Source organism: Dama dama, chromosome 5 (assembly GCF_033118175.1).
Source record: "Dama dama isolate Ldn47 chromosome 5, ASM3311817v1, whole genome shotgun sequence".
NCBI lineage: Eukaryota > Metazoa > Chordata > Mammalia > Artiodactyla > Cervidae > Dama > Dama dama.
In genome coordinates this window covers 26,497,682-26,522,811 of record NC_083685.1, presented here as the reverse complement: position 1 = coordinate 26,522,811, position 25,130 = coordinate 26,497,682, and the positions used below count along the sequence as shown (strand labels likewise).

General features: G+C 52.5%; 1 protein-coding gene across 2 annotated transcripts in view; it reads right to left on the bottom strand.

The window, feature by feature from the left end:
- Positions 1-783: 783 nt before the first annotated feature.
- Positions 784-25,130, bottom strand: part of ADGRD1 (adhesion G protein-coupled receptor D1) — a 174,403-nt gene continuing 150,056 nt past the window's right edge. For both annotated transcript variants that reach the window (XM_061142133.1, XM_061142134.1), the window contains 6 exons: positions 23,021-23,087; positions 11,344-11,435; positions 7,328-7,454; positions 6,036-6,077; positions 4,366-4,458; positions 784-2,976 (listed from right to left, as the gene is read on the bottom strand). In XM_061142133.1, the coding sequence (XP_060998116.1) occupies positions 2,881-2,976; positions 4,366-4,458; positions 6,036-6,077; positions 7,328-7,454; positions 11,344-11,435; positions 23,021-23,087 (517 nt within the window). In that variant the 3' untranslated portion in view covers positions 784-2,880. The remainder of the gene's footprint in view (positions 2,977-4,365; positions 4,459-6,035; positions 6,078-7,327; positions 7,455-11,343; positions 11,436-23,020; positions 23,088-25,130) is intronic.

Here is a 25,130-nt window from a genome sequence, read left to right as displayed (position 1 = left end):
AATACTGGAGTGGGTTGCCATGCCCTTCTCCAGGGGATCTTCCCAACCCAGGGATCAAACCCAGGTCTCCTGCATTGCAGGCAGATTGTTTACTGTCTGAGCCACTAGGGGTTCACAACAAACTAGTGATTATAACAAAAAAGCAGCAGACTCACAGATACAGAGAACAAACTAGTGGTCACCAGTGGAGGTGGGGCAGTATAGGGGTGGGGGAGTGGGAGGTACAAACTGTTGGGTGTAAGATCAACTACAAAGTTGTACTGTACAACATGGGGAATATAGCCAATATTTTTTAATAACTGTAAATGGAGTATTAACTTTAAAAACTGTATAAAAATCTTTAATAAAAAATAATAAACCATGTTTAAAGACTTGGTATATAAGAACATAAAATAGCTCGATAATTCTTCAATATTGTGTTGAAATATTTTTGATATATTAGCTAAAATAAAACATGTTGGTAAGTTAAAAAAAAAAAAGCAGCACCAATATTCTGCACAGTACATTAACCTGAGGAACACAGGGCTGCAAAAATTCCACTGTCTGTCGTTCTTCCCTACCCGGGAGGCTGCTGGATAGGCTGGGGCATCGTCCAAGGCAGAGTCCCCAGAGCCAGACTGTGCTGAGGACATAGAAAGCACTGAATGGAAGTCTGTCGAGTGAATCCCAGGATAGAATTTTATCCACGTGTGTTTCCCGATAGATTTTTGTCAAGAGATACACAGTCTTGCTTGCCTTCCACCAGCAAAAGATGTTACGGACCACATTTTACTTAAAGGACATTAAGAGTTTATTTCATAAAAGTCACAACATATATTCACTATAAAGTGGCATTCATCACCTTTCCTGTGCTATAAACTACTTTAAACACACAATTCTTCCCAATTGCTTATCTTTGGCCAAATTATGTGTAGATAATAGAGTACCGCAGAAGCCAAAATATATAGCCTATAAATAAAGTGTGCTGCTCTCATTCTTTAGAGATAAAAAGTTGTTCATTACTTCTCCTGATATATTAGCTATGTAGGGTGAATATGCAGATTTTTTAGAAAAACAAAGAATTCTATGTAAAATAAAGACAGTTCCTTATTTGATTTGCTTCACCAGAAACTAAATAAGAAAAAAAAAATTCCAAGTGTAAATCTTAAGAATACAGTGTTCTCACTTCTAGGTGTTCTTGGGCACAAGGATATAACGCCAAGTTACAGGTGACCTGGCTTCTGGAATCACAAGACACTTAGAGCGGGGGCCAGCCATACTTTTCACCAAACACCGGGGTCTTTGCCGGCATCAGCCAGGTTCACCCCCCAAGGCACATCCATGGCACCACACAGGGTGCTGTCAGAGGTGGCGAGGCTGGTACATCTGGGGACCCCTCCTTCCTGTGGAAGGAAAGAGGTTAACCCCACCCTCAACACAGCAGGAGATGCTTGAAGATGACTGTTAACACTCATTGTCATCAGGGCATCAGGGCAGGAGTTCCTTTATGAAGGTGCAGAGGAAGATGGGAAAAGGTCTACAAAACCACATTGAAACTCACCAGGAGACACAGCAGAGGTGAGGAGACAGGGTGGGACGGTCGTCGGGGGGCAGGGGCTTTAATGCTATCGCCCTCACAGTTTTCAAGGAAGATTTTCCAGTATCAAAAACAGGTTGGAATTTCTTACCCATACATTTCACAAGCACTCACAGTGCAACCTTTCGTAGTCTGTTTCCCAACAATTCCATGGCGTTTCGGTTCACATCTAGGATCGCAAACCCTAGCGTTCCACGGGATCTCGCCCAAACATGGGGTCATAAGGATCACTGCGTCCCCTAGGGGGCTGAGTCCAGGTCTAGGTCTATAAATAAACATCAACTCAGAAGACACAGCCAATGCCACCCCCTCCCTCCCTAGGTCGGTCAGGACGGGGGTTCTTGATTCTCCCCTGCACTCAAGAGCAGCCTGCCACATGGCTCTGTCAAGGCGTCTTTGCAGCAACGTGCAGTCACGTACCGTACCATGCTACTCTCCACTCTGATCCACTCTTTGGAAAACCAGAAAAGCATTTGCAAGTGATGAGGAAGAAATCCTAGGGATGGTACGCCTTGGAAAACGGTGGCTCTTCTGGCCTACCAGAGAAGGCTGAACACAGAGAAGGCTCAGGTGCCAGGAAAGGAGGAGGGGCGTGGATTTTAAGGCTGACTTTGAATCTGAAGAGCCAACACTCACGAGGAAGGGGCCGAGATGCTTTCGGAGCAGAAGGCCCCACCCTCTGTGGAGCTCTTTGCCTTGGCGAGATCCCCGTGCACAGACAGGGGCTGGGCGGCCAGCGTCTCCACCCCCACAGCCCTGGGCATCAGCAGAGGCCCAGTGCGGCCACGTGAGCAGACGTGGGGCTGGCCCAGGCTGGCACCACCCTGAAGAAAGAGTCACTCTTCAGCAGATGCCTGGCACTGGGGACCCTGTTGTTGGGTGGAGTCGGCAGGTGGAAAACATGCTCATGGGCAGCAGCCTCCGCCAGACCCTCCCCTGCAGACACCAGCACTTTGGTCCAAAGTCCCCATCACCAGGCAGAGGTTAAACTTCTCACCCGGTGCTACGGCCGCTGTGCGCCCAGTGTGGAGGGCCCTGTGCTGTGTGTGCTGGCAGGAATAAAGGGGAAGTCTGTGCCCCCGGGTCCCACCCCCCGCCTGTGTATCAGGCTGCAGGCAGGGTGGTGGACTCTGTCACGTGGGCAGGTCACAGGTGAGGACAGCTCTCTCGGGGCTGTGACCCCCGGGTCCAGACGGTAATGAGGAGAGGGGCCCAGAGGCAAAGGCAGAGCGTTGCTTGTGTTCTGTTTGCAGCAGGTGGAGGGGTTCTGAGCAGCAGGCCGGCCGGGTCTTCAGCCTCTCTGCTCACACGGCAGACAGGTCCACGCGGTGTCCGGAGTGGCTGCTCTTGTCCCAAGGGCTGAGCCTGGTGGAGCCTGTAGCAGGCCGGGTCCCGTTCATCTGCAAACCACGAAGGAGCAAGGAGTGAAGACTCTGCTCTGAGACAAGAAACCCATGGCGTCCCGGGAGTGCGGACAGCAAAGCCTTGGGCCAGAAAGCTGCTTGAGAATCCTCCCTAGTGAGAGGAAGCGGCACTGCTCCCCAGAAAAAAGAGCACTTTTCTCCACCTTCTTGGCAAGCATTTGCCTGCCTCGTAGCTCCCAGCTTCTGGGGTGCACTCAACCCTGCAGTCATTCACTCATCAATCGGTCCTTTCTTCATTCATTCATTCATTCGCACACGTATTCATTCATTCACAAATGTATTCATCCATTCGCACACGTATTCATCCATCCACTTATTTGCTCATTCCCTCTGTGTTGACTTATGGAGCAGGCCATGCACCAGGGACTGAGGGAGGCTCTGAGGTCGCTCCAGTGAGCCAAGTTGACCAGACTGTTGCTCTCATGGAGCTTACATTCTGATGGGGGAGGCAGACAATGGCCATCAAGCAAATGAATAAACTGAACAACTCCCGGGACTGGCAGGCAGGCAAAGGATGCTGGAATAGGGAGGGAGCACCTTTGTTCAGTGCTGTCTAGGAAGGACTTCCTGAGACGGGATCCCTGAACAAGGACCTGACAGGTAGGAAGCTGCACTGCAGTGAGAATGCAGGACACCACCTGCTCCAGGCTGCCTGGGGGCCATGCCCGGGGGGTCTGCAGGGCAGAGGACGAGGAACCACACATCCAAGCCCAGCACTGAAAAGTGCATGGCTTGTTCAGACCACTGATCATTCAAGCTCAATTTTTTAGGCATCTGTAGGGGGAGGAGCCCTGATGTAAAGGCCAGGCTGTGCCAGGGGACTTCTGTGCCTCTGTGGGACACCAGAGTGTCCAGTGTCTGCTTCTTGGTCAATTGACCTTCCATCTCCCTGAATCAACATAAGAAGTACTGGTCCTGGAAAGTGCAGGACAGAGGTTCAGGTGATTTCACGAGGATGGGACCTTGTTGGGGTGTGACATCAGCTTGTGCCACCTTCAGGCCTATGTCGGGTGTGAAAGGGTCGACCAACAAGCACCAGCACCTGAGCCAAGCCTCCGTCACCTTGACCTGCCATTTGCCCAACGCAGACGGTGCAGACAATGGAGCTTAGGGAAGGAGGAAGCAGAGGGGCTGGGGCTCAGGACTCGAAAGACGCAGGCTCAGGACCCCTTGGTTCTCAGCAAGGTGGGAGCTGTGTGCAGCTCAGTGAAGCTGGAGCAAGTCCCTGGCCAGCGTGGACTGGCTTTCCAGGCAATGAGGACAAGGAACAAGAGCCCTGGGTCAAGGCGGGCTGAGGATGGAAGGCACTCGGAGAAGGATGGGCCGGCGCAGGAGGGGTGTAGACAAGACACCACATGCACTCACAATGTCCGAGCTGAAGGGCTTCACGTTGGCTTGGCGGCTGGAGCTGCTTGTGAGGGACCAGACCTTGGTTTTATGCTTGAAAGCGGCTCTCACCTTCAAAGGCAGAATGGAAGGCTCAATGGAAGCAATTTCAGAAGTGGCAAAAGCAACAATAAGAGGTCATTCTAAAAGGTCCTGAGGAATTTGTGCTGATGCCAGGCCCAGAACACCACATGTGGGGCGAGACAGGATTTGGAGGTATCAGGTCCAAACCGTTAGAGGTTCCACAGCTGCGCTGTATGTCACTGATTTCTTTGGCAGATAGACTGTGCCCCCCTCCCCACCAACCCCCACCATACCCAACCCCGCACGGGGAGAAAGCTGGATCTCCTGGTCTTTGCTGACTTCACAGCTCTGGGTGAAGAGACAGGACATGCTCAACAATGAACAGAAAGGGATCCCGGCATATGACTGGCACAGACTTCACCCAGAGCAGTAAATGAACAAATGCAGGCGTGGAACAGGCTGTGTGTGGTTCTGAGGCTGCTCTCCTTCCTGCCCCCTCTGCCACGTGGATCAGTCAGCCTCTGCTGCTGACTTGGTCAGCAGACCAGGGGCTGCTCCTTGGTCTTTGCAATCATGTGACCTTCCTCCTCCATTGGCTGCCATCATCCTGGGCAACTCATCCTGTGTGCCCCGCCCCACATCTCCTTCCTCTCTGCCTGACCTCTCCCATGCAAATGGACAGAGTCTCCTGAAAGAGCAGGACATGTTCCCACCCTGTTCTCAATCATCATTCCAGAGGCATTTCCCCATAATCCCAGCCTGTTGTCTGTGTTTGTGTGCGCGCGCGCTGAGTCACTTCAATGATGACCAACTCTTTGCGACCCCATGGACTGTAGCCCACCAGGTTCCTCTGTCCATGGGATTCTCCAGGCAAGAATGCTGGACTGGGTTGCCATACCCTCCTCCAGGGGATCTTCCCAACCTTGGGATCGAATCCACGTCTCATGTCTCTTGCAGTGGCAAGTGGGCTCTTTACCACTAGTGCCACCTGGCTCAAATGCCGAGAACATGGCAGCAAACCCACAATGTAAGGGGAAAACTTTTCCTATGGATTACTGGTCCTGAGAGACGGGCTCCAGAGCAGCCTGCACCATCCCCGTGGCCAAGTACCTGGCAGGTGCAATGGCCCAAACTGCACCAAGAGGAATGAGTCCACTCCAGGTGCCCCAGTGCCCTTGGAAGCTGCATGACAAAAGCCCCCTCTCCAATCCCTGTAGTCAAGAGTCTTCCTTACACCCCAGGCCAGGTTCCTGTATGCCTTGGAGGAGGGTTTGCTGGGAGCCCATCTTCATCTCACTCTCCCTAATATACCAGATGCCAAACAAGGTCCTGAATCTCCAACTCAGTTACTCCACACTGTCTCCATCTCTCCTGGTCCTCCATGCAGCCAGCAGTCCCTGGGTGACATCAGTGAGGGAGGATATGTGTATGTGCTTAGCAACCAGGATGAGGGAGGAAGGACTGAAGGAAAGCAGCCCCCTGCACACAACCTGTTACAGACACCAAGGCTCATTAGGGGTTACGGTCCCAGGAAACAGCCAGATGAGGCCACACCTTTCCTGCTCTCTGTGCCTTTCAGAAATGAAAAACCCGCTTCATGTTGGCAGGAAGTGGAGCAGACATACCTCTGAATTCAGGAGACAGTGAAAGAGGAAGATGAAAAATCCCTGGGAAGGAAAGGGAAGAAAACACAGAATTAGAGCCACTTGCATTTTTGTTACAAACACTTTCTGAGGGTTCTTTCCAATGTCACCCATGGACTCTGAGAGGGCATCGGCATGGCTTGGTGTTGGAGAGGATGGGAGTGAGCTGTGATGCTTCACCATGAAACCATGAGGATGGAAGAGTGTCCTGTAATCTAACCTAGATGCAGACAGACACCATGACCAAGATACAGACACAGGTACATGCCCAGATTGGCTGAACCTGGAAGAGGAGCAAACTTGCTGGGGAGGACAAGCAGGAGGGCACAAGCCTACCAGCTAAACAGCCCTTATGTTCTCACTGGCAGACCAAGGATGATGATGACAATGAAAACAGATGCAAGAAGACGATGTCCCCAAACATCTAGAGACTGCTCCTCTGTGTCAGCACGAGGCAAATACTTCATCTCATTGAGCGCTAAAAGCAGCCCCATGAAGTGGGTCCTATTACTGTTCCCATTTTATGGAAGAGGAGACCGGGACACAGAGGATAAATGAGGAACCCAGGACCTGTGGTGTGTAAGGGCTGCTGCAACGACAACCTATCCCGTCACCATGACAACCAAAAGGAAGCTGTGTATAGGGGCTTATTACAGACTAAAAGTGCAACACAGCTGCTGGTTGTGAAGACCCAGGGGCAGCAAAGGACATCACGGTGAGGGCTGGGCTGGGCCGCAGTGACATTTGCCAGGATTCAGCCTGCAGCTCGGCTGTGTAGGCTATGGATGGCAATGAGCATCCGCCTCCATCCTTCCACCAGGGGCTTGTGGGTCTGGGGACTCTGACTCTGGGCATCTCAGATCTCCAGTTTCCAGGCTGTTACCTTTTCTGTCCCTCTATGCAGAAGGCGGATGAGAACTCAGAACCTGAGGTAACTCCCTCTTCACCACCCCTCCATGCCCAGCTCCCTTTCAGGAGCCACCCACATGCTGACCATCTTCCATTCAGGCTAGATGTATCTCCCACAGGTACTGCCCTGAAAAATGAGGCAACCCTGTCGTAAATGGGGTCCTCCAGGCCCTGTTTGCTCAGAGACCCTGGTGTGTGCCCCATCCCATGCCTCTGTCCTCGGGGATGCTCACCATGCTCACAAGGTGAATGCATGTGGAGGAAACAGATCAGAGTGTCTGCCTCCTGCTGCCATGGCAACCTGCACCCAGCATCTATTCACAAAGCTGACAGCTCCCAGGCTGACAGTCCCATTGGGCCCTCACCTGTAAGGAGTTGAGTATGGCAAACATGTACTGGAAGACCATGGCCTGGTTGTTGACAGCAAGCACGCCAAAGACCCATGAGGTTCCCAGGATGGGCAGCAGCACGGCCACAGCTTTGGCGGTCAACCTGCCAGAGAAACAGGGATGGGCACTCCGGGTGATGGGCAGGCAGCGGGGTCGAGATGCACGGCTTCCAGATAGGAGCAGACAGAGCCGCTGCTGGGAGTGAGACCTGGCTCCCCCCTTCAGGAGACCCTGGGTGAGGAACTGACCACCACAAATGTATAAGACAAGGTCAGCACCAGGCCAGCCCTGGGCCAAGCTGACAGCTCGGCTCTGGTCGGACTGCAGCCTGCTCGGGGCATTTGGGAGTCAGCACATCCACCGGGCAAACTCAGGATGACCACCCTGACCCAGCCGGTGGTGATGCTGACGGAAATGCTGATTCCAGGTGCCACAGAGGGAAGCAGAGCTGTGGGGCTGGGTAAGGTGGGAGACACACCCAGTGCTGGGGCACCTGCAGCATCAGCTCTGAGGCTCCCCCCTCGGAATGTGAGTTCCTCAAGAAGACGGATCTCAGTCCCCCAGGGTCTGGAGAGCCCAGAACAGAGCTGGTGTTGAGGCAGTGCCCATTAGGTTGTCCAAGTCCTGGTTGTCTCCGATATGCCCTGCAAATCATATGCTAACTGAAGCCCAGTCTACCTGACTCATGAAGCAGCTCATCTTTCCATGGGGATGGGGATGGAGGGAGGCTCTGTATGTGAGCTTTAGAGAAAAGTCTGGAGGCTGATGGGAGCCGTGCTGCCCAGGTCAGCAACCCGCACACCCTTCATCCTTCAGCACAGTGGCTGACACGGTCTCGCTCACTGAAGGGTGAGTTGTCTGGAGGCTGGACTTTGTCTGCATCTCCGCAGCCCCAAAGCGCAGCAAGGCGCCAGGACCTGCGAGCTCTCACGAAGTGGTCACTGAACAGATGAAGGAAGAGCACATAGATGAGCCTGCAGACGTGGGGCACATGGATCCAGCCCCTTCCGGAAGGCGGTGTAACAGCCCCAAGGCACTTCCGGGTCAGAAGGCCGAGCTCCCGGCACTGACAGCTCCTGGCGGCAAATCCCTGAGAAACCAAAGGCTGTTGCCGCATGTCAGCTCTCAGGGAAGCTGCTGCTGTGTGTTTTCATAATGTTAATACAGTTAAAACACCTGAATCTGGGAAATAAAATATCATGAATGATTTAGGTTCAACCTTTAGATCCTGAAAAATCTGTAATTGAAAGGAGCAGCCGCCGACAAATCGGTATCAAATGTGCTACTTTCAAAGAGATGGTTCATTTTTACTTTAAAAAATAGAGCAATAAATGATGAAACCTTGGGAGAAACTCCTCTAGTAGGGGCTCTCTGAGGACTCGTTAACCAAGCTGCCAGGCCTCCTCGTCAAAGGCGGAAGGAGCGGGGTCCCTGCAGAGTTGAAGGCCTGGGCAAGGGGACGCTGTCTATACGCACACACCAGGCACGCACGCATGCAAGCAAGCAAGCAAGCACGTGACTCCTTGAGGCACCCCCTTCCCCCCCCCCCCCCACCTCCACAACTGGCTTCCCCCCTGGGGGGCGGGGCCTGCATGAGGCTCCACCTCCCGCATCCTCTACCCACCCAAGTCTCCACGTGGTTCACACCTCCCTCCACACTACCAGTCCCTGATCTCACTGGGAAAACTGAATGTTCTCTGCTGCTTTCTGGGGAGTCTGAAATCATGATTAATAAATAGAGATGAGAAAGCAGGTGGAAGGCAGCCCATTAGGGCTCCCGAGGAAGCATCTGATCCCATTAGGCACTGAGCATTGAGCTGATGGGCAGGAAGGAGAGGCTTAGATTGAATCCAAGAGACGGAGCCGGAAGTGTCCTGAGGAGGCTGTGTTGCATCTTCCCGCCCAGCTTCCGGGGCTCCTGCTTCACCAGCCCAGGGACAGGACGGTCACTCTAATGACACTAAGAAGGGAGTGAGGGAGCTAATCAAGGTCCAGCTGCACCACGTGAAGAGGAGTCAGTGCTGAGTGACATCAGAGTTAGGGGTCTGTCCAGAGAGACCAGCTGGACTCTCTCCAGGAGGTTGGACCAGGGCCCTTGTGTCACCTGAAGCTCACAGGACACGGGAGGGCACAGTGGCATTGCCCCAGTCATGGTTCCTCAGAGAGGCAGAAACACCCTCCTCATCACGGCCCCATCTCCCATGTGTCAGCCTCCACTCTGAGACCAGGTCTCCACGGAGAGCAGCCGGGTCATGGACTCAGCTGCCTCCTGGGCCACGGTGCATGAAGAGGGGGGGACAGGGGCCAGAGAGGAGAGGTGGGTGTGAGCTGAGACCTAGGCTGCTCTGGGCACAGCTAGGCCAGTGGTCCCCTGGGTACCGAGTCAGAGGGGTAGCAAGAGCCCGTGCTGGAGACAGACCAGGGCCCTGTCCATGGAGGGGAGGGCCTAGGGACTGAGGTTGGGGTGAGGGAGGGTCAGGCTCCTCCCTGGCCAGGCCCCTTGGCTGGGGACAGACCGCCTCACAGAGCAGTGCTGCCTGTTCTCGCTGACGGAAGAGGAGTAGAAGTGACCCTGACCCAGGAGCATCTCCAAGGTTTCCAGGGGCTGAAAAAGTCCAAGAAGCCAGAACCACTTGTCAGGTTAATTTACAGTGTTTAGAATTCATTACAGAATAATTGTCTTATCGATTTGCTGCAGATATATTTACTCTTTTCCCTTTCAGATCAGAAGAGATGTAGTGTAGCTAAAGTAACTTACAGAATGCCAGCTGCCTGGTAACTGTGTCCTGTTTATAAGTCACTTCAGTCATTTCCGACTCTTTGTGACCCTATGGACTATAGCCTGCCAGGCTCTTCTGTCCATGGGATTCTTAGGCAAGAACACTGGAGTGAGTTGCCATCTCCTCCTCCAGAGGATCTTCCTGACCAGGGGATCACACTCACATCTCTTACTTCTCCTGTATTGACAGACCGGTTCTTTACCACTAGTACCACCTGGGAATCCTGCCCTATTTGTATAACAGCCCCTAAATTCCCTGCAAGGAGCCACCTCTCCCACTTCCTGGCCCTGTGGTTTAGAGGTGCTGCCTGCACCCCAGAACCAGGATGGACCATGTGACTCAGGCCTGGGTTAACTGCTGACTTCCATCCACTGTAACTGATTCATGGATGGGCATATGGCCTGGTCTGAGTCTGCCTGCAGGCTCAGGACCTCTGTCTGATTTTGAGGGATAGAGATACACTTTCCCATGGACTTGAAACTTCTTTGGCAGCCATTTTGTCACCAGGAGGCACAGTTCATCTCAGAGTGAAACCAACAGGTGATGTGGGGCAGAGAAATGCAGGCAGACTGGGTCCTGGACTAAGCCATTCTAGACTCTCTCCTGGACTCATGGTTACCTGTGTTGATAGATATGCCCTTTGCTTGAGTCAGCTTGTCTTGGGTTTTCTGACACTTGCAAGCAGCAGATCCCCAATAATGGGGTGAAGGAAACCCCAGAAGGCAGCAAATGTGAGTGTGGAGACACGTATTCCTTCTATGGATGGATCAGCCCCAGCCCAGGTCAGGACAACCTCTGAGATGGCCGCTATCACCCCCACCACACAGATCAGCAAAGCAGGGTGCTATGGGGTTCAACAGCTCACAAGGTCTGAGCAGATGGTAAGGCCTGAGCCACGACCAACGCAGCAGGACAGTCAGGCTTGAGAACCCTCCTCTGTATCCCACCACAAGCTCCTCTAACTTTAGGGGTGAAGCTGTCTCTGGAGGATCATCTAATAAACCCCCTCTTTCACAGATGGGGCAGCGAGCTGGGAAAGGGGGCTGCTCCTGGTTGAGATGAATGACGGCTTGAGTTCTGTGCTCCCTGTGACATCAAGTGGACACAGAGTGAGCCCAAGAGTGTGACCTGTCCTCCTGCCACCCCCGGAGCAGCAGTGGGCGGGGGGGGGGGGGGGGGCGGCCACGGCTGACAGCCCTAGGTCCAGCTTACTTGAGGGCGCTGGGATCTCCATGTATCTTGTAGTTCTCGGCGCTGATCTGTGAGATGACCCTGGTCACTGCGATGAGGATGCCAATGTTGACCTGCACGAGGAGCACAGGAGACAAGGTAAGCACCGGAGCGCACCTGCAGGATGTCTGAGTCCACCTGGTGGCACCCACTCCCCAGCCAGGCTTCTCAAGCAAACAGATGGCATCTTTGGGAGAAATCTAACAGTGTCCTTGAACTTTCAGCTACACAGATCCCCTGCAAGACTGCTTCTGGGAGCACACATCTATGCTACTGAGAAAAGACAGCCCAACATCCCAGGGCTAGTCCTCAGAAGCACATCAAAGAAAGCACTTCTCAGGCTTCCCTGATGACCCAATGGTTGGGAATCCACCTTGCAATTCGGGGGACATGAGTTTGATCCCTGGTCCAGGAGGATCCCACATGCCGTGGGGCAACGAAGCCCGTGGACCACAACTAATGAGACTACACTCTGGAGCCTGCGAGCCTACTCAGCCCACGCACCTGCACACCCTGGAGCCCGTGCTCCACAACAAGAGAGGTCACTGCAGGGAGAAGACCACGCATCGCAACAAAGAGTAGCCACCTGCTCGCTGCAACTGGAGAAAGCCTGCGTGCAGTGATGAAGACCCAGTGCAGCCAAAAATTAATAAATAAATATTAAAAGAAAGAAAGAAAGCACTGCTCCACTCAGCACTGAGGCAAGGAGGTTGTGAACTTCAGAATCAGACAGAACTGGTTCCAACTTCCTTTCACCATGTATTCCCTGGAGGTGACACTGAAGTCCTCTGAACCTCAGTTTTTCCACTTAATAAGTATTAACACCCACAGTGCAGTCTGAGTGTTGGAAAGATAGGAAATCACACCTCCAAAGCCCCAGGACAGCCTGACTCTCACCTCCTGGCCCCACTCCAGGCTCCCAGCTGTGGGATCCACAGAGGCCATGGTAGAAGATTCTTCATCTTCTGATGAAGCCCTCCTTGCTAGACAAGGTCCCCTTGGGGTCTGGGGGGCTGGGAGGCTCCCCTTGGGGGCTGAGGGCTGGGGGGCTGCAAGGGTCGGTGGCAGTGGTTCCATCACAACCTGTCCTCTCCCATGGGCAGCTCTCCAGGGTCCTGAACAGGAGTCTGACCAGGCAGGCGACAGCAGAAGTGACCCCTCCCTCTAGATTTCTTTCCGCTACAGGACCCACGCCAGCTGGAATCCAGGGCTGTGCTGTGGCCGGGGACTTCTTTGTATTTGAAAAGTTCAGAGGTCATTTACAGAATCACTGAGAAGTCAGGCTCCTGGCCATGTGTGAACTTCCAGGCCCGACCACAGGCAAGAACAAAGACTTACCCTGGCGAGCCTCATAGGGAAAGTGGCCCTCCCCATCCCAGACCTGGGGCATAGCAGAGCATCCTAAGGTCTGAAGGAAGTTGCAGGCAGGGATTCAGGCCCCTCCCACTCTGACCGACCATGCCACACATATATCTGCATTCCTGGACTGAATACCTGCATTCAGTGCCTTCTTAGGGGGTCCAGCCTGGGGCCTTTCCAAAGCACCTCTACTGATACCCCTTATCTCAGGAGTCTTGCAGACATGTCTCCCCACTCTGCCTCAGTGACCCACACCTTCTCCACTCCCAGCCCTCCTCCTACCTCCTCCTCCCTGGCTCCCTGGTCCAGGACTCAGCAGCAGCCTCTCCATCAGTGAGCATCCCTGCCTGCACTGTTCTTTGAGACGGAGCACCAGGAAGCTGGCCCTTCTGCCCATTCAGCCCCTTGCTCACATCATCGCAGTAAGTGAATAAGGGTTTATTAGCCTTTATGCATGTGTGTGTGACTATCGTACATTTGTGTCTGACTCTTTGCGACCCCATGGACTGTAGCCCGCCAAGCTCCTCTGTCCATGGGAGTCTCCAGGCAAGAATACTAGAGTGGGTTGCCATTTCCTCCTCCAGGGGATATTCCCCACCCAGGGATCAAACCCTCATCTATGTCTCCCGGATTGGCAGGCAATTTCTTTACCACTGAACCACCTGAGAAGCCCATTAGCCTTTATAGCAAATAACAGATGCTGTCAGTGGGACCCCTGTCTTCACTGACTACCTCCACACCTGGCAGCTTGGCTCCAGATGGTCAGGCCCCCTCATTCACTCCCATTCTCTCACCTGTAAAGTGAGGTTAAAGGTGGACATCTCCCGAGGTCAGGGAAGATGGAAGAAGCTGGCAAACAGGAATATCCACAATGCCAGTGCCCTCCCCACTCCACACTGGCTAACCAGGCAACACCCACAGGAAAGCGACACTCAGCAGACAAGAGAGAGGTGGGACAGCATGGATGTGAAAAACGTGGGGGCAACCCATTCAAGTGAGACAGTGACTAGAGAGTGAGGGAACTAACTGGCAGTCACTTTAAGAATGGGAATTTTAGGGACTTCCCTGGTGGGCCAGTGGTTAAGAATCTACTTGCCCAGGCAGGGGGCATGAGTTTGATCCCTGGTTGGGGAACTATGATCCCACATCACAGGCAACGGAGCAACTAAGCCTGTGCACCTCAACTAGAGAGAAGCCCACGGGCGGCAACAAAGACCAATGCAGCCAAAAATAACCATTAAAAAACAGGAAGGAATGTGAAGTTTAATTCTAGACTGAGGTTCAGGGAAGTCTGCAAACAGCCTCTTCTGAGGTCAGGTGGATACTGCACAGTCATCTCCGGAGGTGACAAGCTGTGTCACGGAGTTGAGACTATCAGCCGGAGTGGTGAATCGAAAGCACAGAGCCTGCTTCTCTCATCAAGACGCCTGATTTTCATGATCAAACGCTTTTCAGTCTCTATGCCTTTGGTTGATTTCTAGAGTTCTGATACGTTTGGGTTTCTCCCACCTATACTTCCTCCAGTAAATTCCTTGCATTCCGGGGGAAGAATGCTTAGCGTGGTCCTCTGTCTGCCATCCAGCAAGTCCTGCCTCTCTCACTTTGGGAGTTTATATCCTGGGTTCCTCACACACTGGCCAAAGCTGAAGCCTTGTTTGTAACAAGGAAAGATTGGAAACAACCTGAATTGTTTCCGACAAGGAGCAGGCTGGGGGGCTACCATAGGCAGCCTGCTCCCTGGATGCATTATGGACCAAGGCAGCACTTTCCATGCAGAAAATGCACAGAACAAGGTGAATGTATATTTATATTCATCTATATGGAAACAGATGGGGAGACAGTGGAAACAGTGTCAGACTTTATTTTTTGGGGCTCCAAAATCACTACAGATGGTGATTGCAACCATGAAATTAAAAGACGCTTACTCCTTGGAAGGAAAGTTATGACCAACCTAGATAGCATATTAAAAAGCAGAGACATTACTTTGCCAACGAAGGTCTGTCTAATCAAGGCTATGGTTTTTCCAGTGGCCATGTATGGATGTGAGAGTTGGACTGTGAGGAAAGCTGAGCGCCGAAAAATTGATGCTTTTGAACTGTGGTGTTGGAGAAGACCCTGAGAGTCCCTTGGACTGCAAGGAGATCCAACAAGTCCATCCTAAAGGAGATCAGTCCTGGGTGTTCATTGGAAGGACTGATGCTGAAGCTGAAACTCCAATACTTTGACCATCTCATGCGAAGAGTTGACTCATTGGAAAAGACCCTGATGCTGGGAGTGATTGGGGGCAGGAGGAGAAGGGGACGACAGAGGATGAGATGGCTGGATGGCATCACCGACTCGATGGGCATGAGTTTGAGTAAACTACGAGAGTTGGTGATGGACAAGGAGGCCTGGCGTGCTGCAATTCATGGGGTTGCAAAGAGTCGGACACGACTGAGTGACTGAACTGAACTGAACTGATATCTGTGTAGCACTCCTAGAATACACAAGAAGTTAGCACCAGGGGCATCTCTTTGGGGAGGTGGGTGGAAATCAGAGAGCTGAAAGAGAGATGTGGGCAGAGACTATTCACATGTATTATTGAGCTTTGCTTTCAAATTTTTAGCCATGTGTGTTAATGTTCAAAAATCAAATTACTTAAATTATAAAAGGGGACTAACATAAATCCTTTTTCCTGTGAATGTCTCAGTGATGTCTTTGGTCTCAGGAGGAAGTGTCCCAATAATTTGGGGGAGAGGATGGAGAAGCCACAAAACCCAGAACCTGGGAGAAGGACGCCAAGGGAGGAGCCTGAACAACCCACGTAGCCCCAGAGATCACATCACACCCACCCCCTCCCTCTGCTGGCTTGGAGGCTGAACTGGGACCCTGCCCCAGACTTCTCAGGTGTGAAGCCAGACAATTCAGGCTATGGTTCACAGACTCCTTGATGTGGTCGCTAAACGGATGATCAGATTACTGCAAATCATTTCACAGACATAGAAACGCTACAAGTGACTGATCTAATTTCAGATCTTGTGTTATTTCCTGGTCTCTGTATTTAAGACCCGGAAGGAAGCATTTCAATAATGGTTAAGCTGCCGCATGATTGGCTGTTATAATTCATCTTCGTGCCCATCTCTCCAAAGCTTCTGCTGGGGTTTATTTATTTCCCCTCTCTCTCTTTCAGCATAGGCCTGTCTGATTTCATCTGGCGTGCATGCTTCCTCTGAGTTGGTAAGACAGTCACGTCCGCCACGGCAATATGAGAGAAGGCGCAGTGAACCTCTGATCCCGCATCAACGCATTTAAGTGGGAGACGGCAGCTGGGGGCGAAACAAATCTTCGTATTTTCTTGAAAATACAAAGCAGAAGCAGGCCCGGTCCCCCACTGCATTTCACTCGCCCTGGCTTGTGCCTGGCTGCAAACTGGGAAAGGCCCTGGAGTGAGGTGTCTGTAACATGAATATCATGTATCTCATCAACTAAGTGTCTCTGCGTTAGAACAGCCAACAAGCTACTTATGACAGAACGTCAAACCAATAATTCACAAGCTGCATTTCGGCAGAAAAAAAGGCAGGGGGAGGATATACACTCAAGACCACGGGGACCTCTGCTGGGAGGAGGGAACGATGGGGCAGGGCTTCTGGGGTTCAGACCATACTGTGTTTCTTGACCTGACTCTGGGCTACTCAGGTATTCATGAAAACTCACTGGTATGCGGCCACGATCTCCCAATGAAAGTATAGAGACACGTATAGACATAATAAACAGTACGGTTTGTATCTCTACTTGTTTCTATGTCCCTATAGGCATTTATGACTCTGTATTTATATGCCTATAACTAATTGTACCCATTTCTGTATCTGTATTTAGGAATTGGTAACTGTATACATGGGGCTTCCCTGGTGGCTCAGTGGTATAGAATCCGCCTGCCAGCGCAGGAGACGTGGGTTCAATCCCTGGGTTGGGAAGATCCCCTGGAGAAGGAAATGGCAACCCACTCCAGTATTCTTGCCTGGAAATCCAATGGGCAGAGGAACCTGGTGGGCTAGAGTTCACAGGGTCACAAAGAGTCGGATATGACTTAGTGACTAAACAACAACTGTATCTGTATCTATGTATCTTTACACACCTGTATTTGTAGAGTCACACAACCACTCTGGCTTCTTCCTAGGTGAGAGGTGGTTGTTGTTCAGTTGCTCAGTTGTGTCCAACTCTTTTCAACCCCATGGACTGCAGCATGCCAGGCTTCCCTGTCCTTTTCCCAGAGTTGCCTCAAACTCATGTCCATTGAGTCAGTGACGCCATCCAACCATCTCATCCTCTATCACCCTCTTCTCTTGCCCTCAATCTTTCCCAGCATCAGGGTCTTTTCCAGTGAGTCAGTTCTTCACATCAGGTGCCCAAAGTACTGGAACTTCAGCTTCAGCATCAGCCCTTCTAATGAATATTCAGTGTTGATTTCTTTTAGGATTGACTGGTTTGATCTGCAGTCCAGGGGACTCTCAAGAGTCTTCTCCAACACCACAGTTTGAAAGCATCAATTCTTTGGCACTCAGCCTTCTTTATGGGCCAACTCTCACATCCACACATGACTACTGGAAAAACCACAGCTTTGACTATACAAAACTTTGTCAGCAAAGTGATGTCTGCTTTTTAATACATTGTCTAGGTTCGTCATAGCTTTTCTTCCAAGGAGCAAGTGTCTTTTAATTTCATGGCTACAGTCACTGTCCACAATGATTTTTGGAGCCCAATAAGATATTATCTGCCACTGTTTCCACTTTTTCCCCATCTATTTGCCATGAAGTGCCAGGACCAGATGCCATGACCTTAGTTTTTTGAATGTTGATTTTTAAGCCAGCTTTTTCACTCTCTTCTTTCACCTTCATCAAGAGGCTTTTTAGTTCTTCCTCACTTTCTGCCATAAGGATGGTATCATCTGTATATCTGAGGTTATTGATTCCAGCATGTGCCTCATGCAACCTGACATTTCACCTAATGTACTCTGCATATAATTTAAATAAGCAGGGTGACAATATACAGCCTTGACGTACTCCTTTCCCAGTTTTGAACCAGGCCATTGTTTCATGTGAGAGAAGGACTTTAAAGCTCCAGACTTTTCTCTTCCCTGGCTTGGAGGCTCTCTCCCCAGTGGGGCTGGCATGGAACAAGCCCTTTAGGAGGCTTAGGTTGTGTCCCTGCTTCTGTAAGTCCTGCTGGCCCCATAGGTATATCTGTACTTAGGCTCACTGAAGGACATCCATGCAATGACATCCATGTCCCCTCATAATCAGGTAGGATGGTTTGTGAAGGGACAGTTGGGAGGGGGGGGGTCAGTATCTGCCAGTGGGGTGAAGGGTGAGCTGTTCCCGGAAGGGGCTTGGATCTGCCCTTCCCCGGCCCCCGCCATGGGTCCCACAGGCATCACGATGATAATCTCTGTCCCCCAGGTTCCTGCCCCTCCAAGACCAACCTCACCAGGACACACAGAAACCACATGCCCCAACATGAACCTGCACCTTGTCAAAGTGTTTTAGTTTAAAATTGCCGGGTGTTTTTCATATGCATGGGATATGCAAGCAGATAGCCCCCAGACACGAATCCCTCTGGAGGGAACCCTATCCCATTGCATCTGTCCAGACATTTCTTTCCCACAGATGTACTCATGTGAACCTGCACCCAGACAGAGCTGTGTACACTTTACACAATGAGGCCAGGCCCTACTTGTGACCCTGAAAACTGCTGTCTTCAGGGGGCCCCTGAGAACAATGAGGAACAACTCAACACGCACAACCCCAGGTCCTCAGAGGAGACAAGGAACATGAGACACACCCAACCCCGGCCAGCGTGAGCCCTGAGAGTCAGAGAGGCTGGGTCTCTGGACCCCTCCACTGCGTCCCCCAGCCCAGGGTCTGCATGATTTTTCTCTCAAGGTCCAAGTAGCAAATAGTTTTGCCTTTCTAGGCCTCACAGTCTCTACTGAAACAACTCAACTCAATGGCTTCAGTGTGACAGCTGCTGCAGATGACATGTAAGTAATCGCCTGTGCTCCTACACAGGACTTACCACGTGGGCCACCGCCGGCAGACCCTGCACTCGACTGTGAAGTTGCTGAACAGTTCTAGGCCTACACTGCCCTCCTCATCATCCAGGGCTCCCTGACTTCCCCTGGTCCTCCTCAGACCTCAAGCTGGCTCCATGGTGGAATCCCCTGGAGCTCTGAAAAGTCCTGGAGCCCACATCCAGTAAATCTAGAACCTCTAAGGTGGGAACTGCTCCCAAGCTCCCCAGTAATTTCCTTGCTAACAAGTTTGAGAACTGCAGTCCTCAGGTGTTGATGGTTGATGTCGAGGAGAGGGGCTGGGGTGGGGCTGGAGGTAATACCCCCCAAGATGGACAGTGGGGCTCCAGTGATCCTGGAGGACCTGGGGTGCGGGGATCCTGCTGCAGCCAGACCCCACACTGCGGTGGGTGGGGGGAAGGATCCAGGCAGGGAAGCCTTGGATCCCCCACTGTCACTGACTGAAGTCAGATGAAACACCCAGATCACCCAGGGAGACTGGGAGGGGGTGATGCTGCCGGGCCTTCCAGAACTGAGGGGTGAGGTCAGCACTCAGAGAGAGAACACAGATGGGGGACTCAAACATTCAACTACTTCCCTTCCACCCTCAACCACCATCCATGCTCTGACCAGGAGGCTTTAATTGTCAGGGGGACTGGAGTCAGTCAGCCTGTGTCTCCATTTGGGTGATAAAGTGAAGCGTCTTCCCTGACCCCAGGAGCAGGAGACGAGAGTGCCTGCTGGGTCGCTCACGGGGACCTCTGTCATCCTGTGAAAGGCCGGGTGTAACATGACTGTAGACAGTCTTCACACAGCCCTGGGACAGGGGACAGCCTGGACTGAAAGCTCAGGGACCCATCACCACAATAACGTGCCACCTCCCACAGCTGAAAGCAATTAACTGAAGAACGCTGGTCTGTGCTCGGAGCTCTGAGTTCCCGCAGAGGATGGACACCTGAGACGACAGTCCCATCCCTTCCCCAACCTGGTGGCCCTTCCTGGAAGGAGACCACCTTCACAAAGCAGGTGTGCATCGCCCTGGCCTTGCAGAGACAGCTGTGCCCCCTTCCCTCATGGAGGTGACCCAGCTACATGATTCTGACCATCCGTGATGGATAAAGAAAGAAAACACCCAAGCACCACAGGGAGCCAGCAATCAGAGATGGGGTGTGTGGGACCCTGGCTCCTGCGAGACAGAGGAGCTGAGGGCAGAGGGACAGCGTCGGGACCCAGGAAGTCTGTGGCCAGGGCAGCACGGGCACTGCAGACAGGAGTGTGGTCTGTGGGGGATGGAGCAGCCCCTGCCCCCCACTGTCCTACTTGAGGGAATTGGGGATGCACTCCTGGGCCCTCCCCTTCTGAGTCTGGTCCACATCCATACAGATCACCCCCCACCCCGGGCAGGAGGGGCACAGTATCAGGAGGGGCACTTGGTTGATGCCCACTTCTCCCACCAGGGCTCCACGTGGATCCTACAGAGAGCCCAGGGGCCCTGAAGCCCCACAGAGCTGGGAGCGCAGCCCCGCCTCTCCTCTGGCACAGACGCCTGAGCGCTGGGACCACTGGAGATCCAGGAGGCTTGCAGCACCCGCCTACTCCCCATCTCCCGCTTGTACCTGTGGATGCCCCAGAGCCCACATCACCTGGAAGGAGATGGGCATGGAGGGGAGCGAGTCAGTGCAGCCAGAACGAGGGGATCGTGTTCAGGGCTGGCACCACCTGCCCTCCCTCGGGTCCCAAACAGACAAGGACACCACAGTGAGGTCCCCGCTCTGCCCTTCCGGAAACCCTTTACCAAGAAGATGCTGCTGCACCTCATGTGGCATGAGGATGCCTGAATGGAATTTTAATTAAGAAGCAGGAAGCCACATCTTCAGGAATCTTCCCTTGGACACATTTCTAATTAACCACCAGGGCCCACGGCTTCAGTCATGCCAGTGAATATGCAACAAAGTCAAAAGAAGATTTCAACTCAGCAGCTGGGGAAGGGAGCAGGGGGTGAGAGAAAGGGGGGCTGGCTTCACAATATTTAGGAAATATCCCCGTGGGGGAGGGGAGCAGGGTGGTGGTCTTCAGTGCCGTCCACAGACCCTCTCTAAGTCTGTTCTCTCACCGCCATCACTGGTGACATGGGAAGCTGGGTTTGTCATCAGGATTGGGAGGCAATGAATGAGGACACCAAACGCACAATTGTCTCCAGCTGGAGTCCCCTCCCACGCCTTCAGTATCAGGGCCGCCCAGGGTGCCTCAAAGACAGCACCCTTTGGAGAGGTAATAAACACAGCCTGGACCCCACCCTGGGGGTGTGTGGAGAGCATGCTCTGGAGTCTCAGCCCAGAGTGTGAAGAGTGTTTTGTGGATGCTCAGGGTGGGCAGGAGGGTTGTGGGGGAGGTTTCCTGGTGTCAGCCCCCAACACCTGTGGGGAGAGATGCTCAGACTGGGACAGCATGGGGATGCCTCACCCCTGACCAAACCCCAAATACTGAGCAGGGTGCAAGGATGCTGTTCCCCTCTCCCCAAAGCCCCCTCCTCACAGGGCTTCCTGAGAACCCCCACCTCCAGGCCCTGGAGTTCAGGGGGGTGACCCCTGGGCAGCCATGTGGTTCAGGCCCGAACAATCATCTGTCTCCATCTCAGTCTCCGTGATTGGCTCTGGGACAGGCACCTGACCCACAGGAGCCAATCAGAATCTGCCTTGGGACTTCTGCGGGGACTGCTGGGAGCAGTGCCTCCCTCCCCACCTTGAGCTGAAGAGTGTTGTCAGGGTGCCAGCTCCATCAGGAGCTGTCCTCCCCAGGAAAGCCTGCCTGATCCAGATGGAGACAGCAAGGAGGCAGCGGGGCCATGCGCTGAGTAGGAGATACCAGCTGACATCACTGAGTGCCCAGAACCAGCCATGTCTGATTCCCCCATGCTTCCCAGGACTGAGCCTTTTCTGCTCAAGAGAGCTCAAGCTGGTTTACTAGCACCTGGGGAGAAGGCGGAGGAGAATACCAAGAGGAAGACGGCCAGGAGAAGGGGAGGAGGAGAGGGAAGGGAACACCTAAAGCAATATAGCTGCAATCAGGGCCAGGAGTTTATCATTCAATCTGCTCCTCTATAAAACAGAAATCACTGTCTCTTCAAGTAGCTATTTCAAGGGCAAGGAAAAGAGACATTTAATGTAAAAACATCTTTCTTAAAAGATCTCTATAAATTTAAGCCTTTATCATTAATGTTAAATAACTTCACCAGAAACCAAGTACAAGGACCCAGGGTTAAAACTGTGACCTAGGTCTAGCCAATCAGAGCATTTCAGAACTTTGGCCAATCAAAGCATTTCATTCCTCTGGCCACAGGGAGGGCTGATCAATCAGAACAGTCTGTTCCTCAGGCCAGTCAGAACATTCTGCTTCCCAATCAGAACATTCCATTCCTCTGGTCAATCAGAGCATGTTGCTCCTCTGACTTCAGTGAGAGAGGGGGTCAATGGTGGGCAGAGTTCCAAGTCAAGCCCATTAGAAATGATGAGAATCAATCATAGGATTTTGTGGGACATGTCAGCAGAACAATAGCAGGAAGAGCAAAGGAGTTTTCTCCCCCCAAGATGAATACTGAAATTTTGTGTGGTCCTAAGAGTTTCTTACCAGCAGCTGGGGCAGCCTAAGAATGGAGCCGACTTACAGGAAAATAGAGCTGATATGTGAGAAGCCAGAAACACGTGGAGATGGCCATGTCTGAATCCTGAACCCAGCAGCCATGGTAAGCATTCCTGACTATGAGTTTATAAATCCCAATTTCTGTCAACCTCTCTGAGTAGGTCCTTCATAATCACAGGAGTTCTGTTACCTGTGGTTCCTAGGGAGCTTTGACTAAAACTTCCTAACGCAGCCTTGGATCCTGCATCTCCTTGACCATGGAGATGTGCATGTGAGGAAATTACGAAAGAACAGCGAGAGGGAAAAGAACCAGCTGGGTCTGCACTGCCCCACCTGGGTGCACACCCATACTGGTTGCTTTGGTGGGAAAAGCACCAAGGGCCTTAATCTGGTCTGCATTACATCTGAAAACATGGCCGACCTTGCCAAGTATCTTTTGGAGTAATGAGGCTCTGGGTCACGGGCCACAAGAGGGGCTGTAATAGGACTGGTGCTGCCACAGCCTCGGACATTACTCCCGGGGATCCCAGCCCCATCTCCACATAGCCCAGTGCTTCCTCTACTCCACTACCCCCAGCCCCACCCAGCTCCACACCCGCAAGACAGAGAACATACCACGATGATGAACAGGGCAGGGGCCACGAAGGCCCAGATGGCACCATTCCCGAGCGACAGCCAGCAACTGTGGAGGGACACAGAAGGTTACATCAATGCATCGCCCCACCCACTCCAGCGCGGGGGCTCTGCATCCACAAGAGGACAGGGACAATGTGGGCATGGTGACCATAATACCGTCAATCCCAACAGACATGCCCATATCCTGCTCATGATCTCAAGAGCATTCCACTCTTGGGAAGAACGTTCTGGGTCTGCAGACTGGCTCAGGGAAAAGAAGGCTTTTACAGGTCACCTAGTTAGTGAAAAACTTCACCATCTCTGCAGAGTCTAGCCAAAATCCAACAGAGGCTTTCACTTTATTATGATAAATAAATAGGCCTTTGCCTATTGGAGGAGTGAGGAGGCATCATGTGACACAGGATTGACCATCTTCATCGGCTATCTGTGAGTTCCCCTCCTGGCAGTGCCCCCTCAACTGAGAGTCCCAGTGGATCCCAGCCACAGCTCTGATTTCCAGAGAAGCCTTGTCTGGGATGTAGGGTCCAGTTTTAAGGTTGTGAAATTCCTCCTGGCTTCCGAGATGTGATTCCAGGGGCTCAGGCAGGACCGCCAGGCCCTCTACTACCTCATTTCTCTCCAGAGCTTCAGAACTGCCAACAGCCCAGGTGTCCCTTAGACACATCCCTCCCTGGATCTGGGGGCAGCCCCAGGGGCCTGGCACACCCGCTGGGATCTGGTCAGGCCCACGACACATCCTCCCTGACTCAGGACGTGGATGTCACCTGGTCACTCACTCACACCTACTCAAGGAGCATGGCCCCTGCCCCCAGCTCTGCAAACCCAGAGACACATCATTCCCTGTGACTCCATAGCACCCTCCGAGGCAGGCGCTGTGATGATGCTCGCCCTGCAGAGGAGGAGGCTGAGGCCCAGGGAGGTTAGGGCACCCAAGCCCATGCTCCTGCACCTGCCTTTCTGACGCCAGTCCTCCCCCCGAGACCTCCTGGGTCAAGAGACATGAAGTGTCCCAGACATGAGACAGGGCCTGTAAGAGACTCGTTCCTGTCTGGAATCCAGACCCGGGAGAGAAGAGCCTCCTGTCTGATGATGCGGCATCTCTCATGGAAACACACGGTGAGTACAGTGGTCCCTCTGCAGAGGGGCAGCTCCGACCCAGGCTCCCTGAGAGGGTGATGACTCTGCAAGAGGAAGCCCGTGCTTTCCACCGTTGTCATGCAGAGTGTTAAGTGGACACGCATCTTCAGATCCCCCATCCCCACCAGACACTCAGTGACCCTCCGGACATTTGCCAAGGCTGCCTCGCTCTCAGGCACGTGTGTGGGTGAGAGGCTTCTATCAGACTCAGACCCTGGAGCTGAGCCACGCGCTGTGGGCGGCCAGCATCTGCACTCCCAGATGGAAAGAAACTGAACAAATGCCAACGAGATGTGTCTGAGATGAAGTTTCTTCTTTTAATTTGCGCCTTGACTTCAGATACCACGCAGGCTTACAAGGGATGGGCCAGAACAATGGTTGTTTAATCATTCTTCTTTCAGTATGCACTCAGACAGCACTTTCTTTAAAAGCCTCATCTCCAGGAAATTGTTGCCCTAAAGTGGAATAAGCCAAATTCCTCCCAGTTTAGCAACTCAGTTGAGAAATTATCTCAGGCTGAAGTCATGACCAAGTTTAACTCCCTCCCTCTTCTTAAACTCTTTCCATGGTGTCTTCTTTTGGTGACTCCTCAGCTTTGTTGAGGAGAGGGGGCAGCCTCCTAAAGACAGTTGAGCTAAAGCCTTTTTCTCTTTGGGAGGAAAGGAAATCAACTTTCTAGAACCTGAACACCTGGCCTGGCTGCCCAGCACCACCCCAGCCTCTTCTTGATTCAACTCTGGACCCACCAGCTGAAGTTTCAAAACAGTGGCATGAGGTCTAGAACATAGAGGGTCCCATCTGCTGCCGCCCCCACAAGAACCTTGGGGCCCCCTGCAGGCGCACACCGGTCTACACGCACACAGTCTTGTGTTCACTCGGCTGTAACTCAATGAGACTTCTTATGAACTAGGCACTTGCTGACCAACACAAAACTGGGCTCCACAGGTGACCA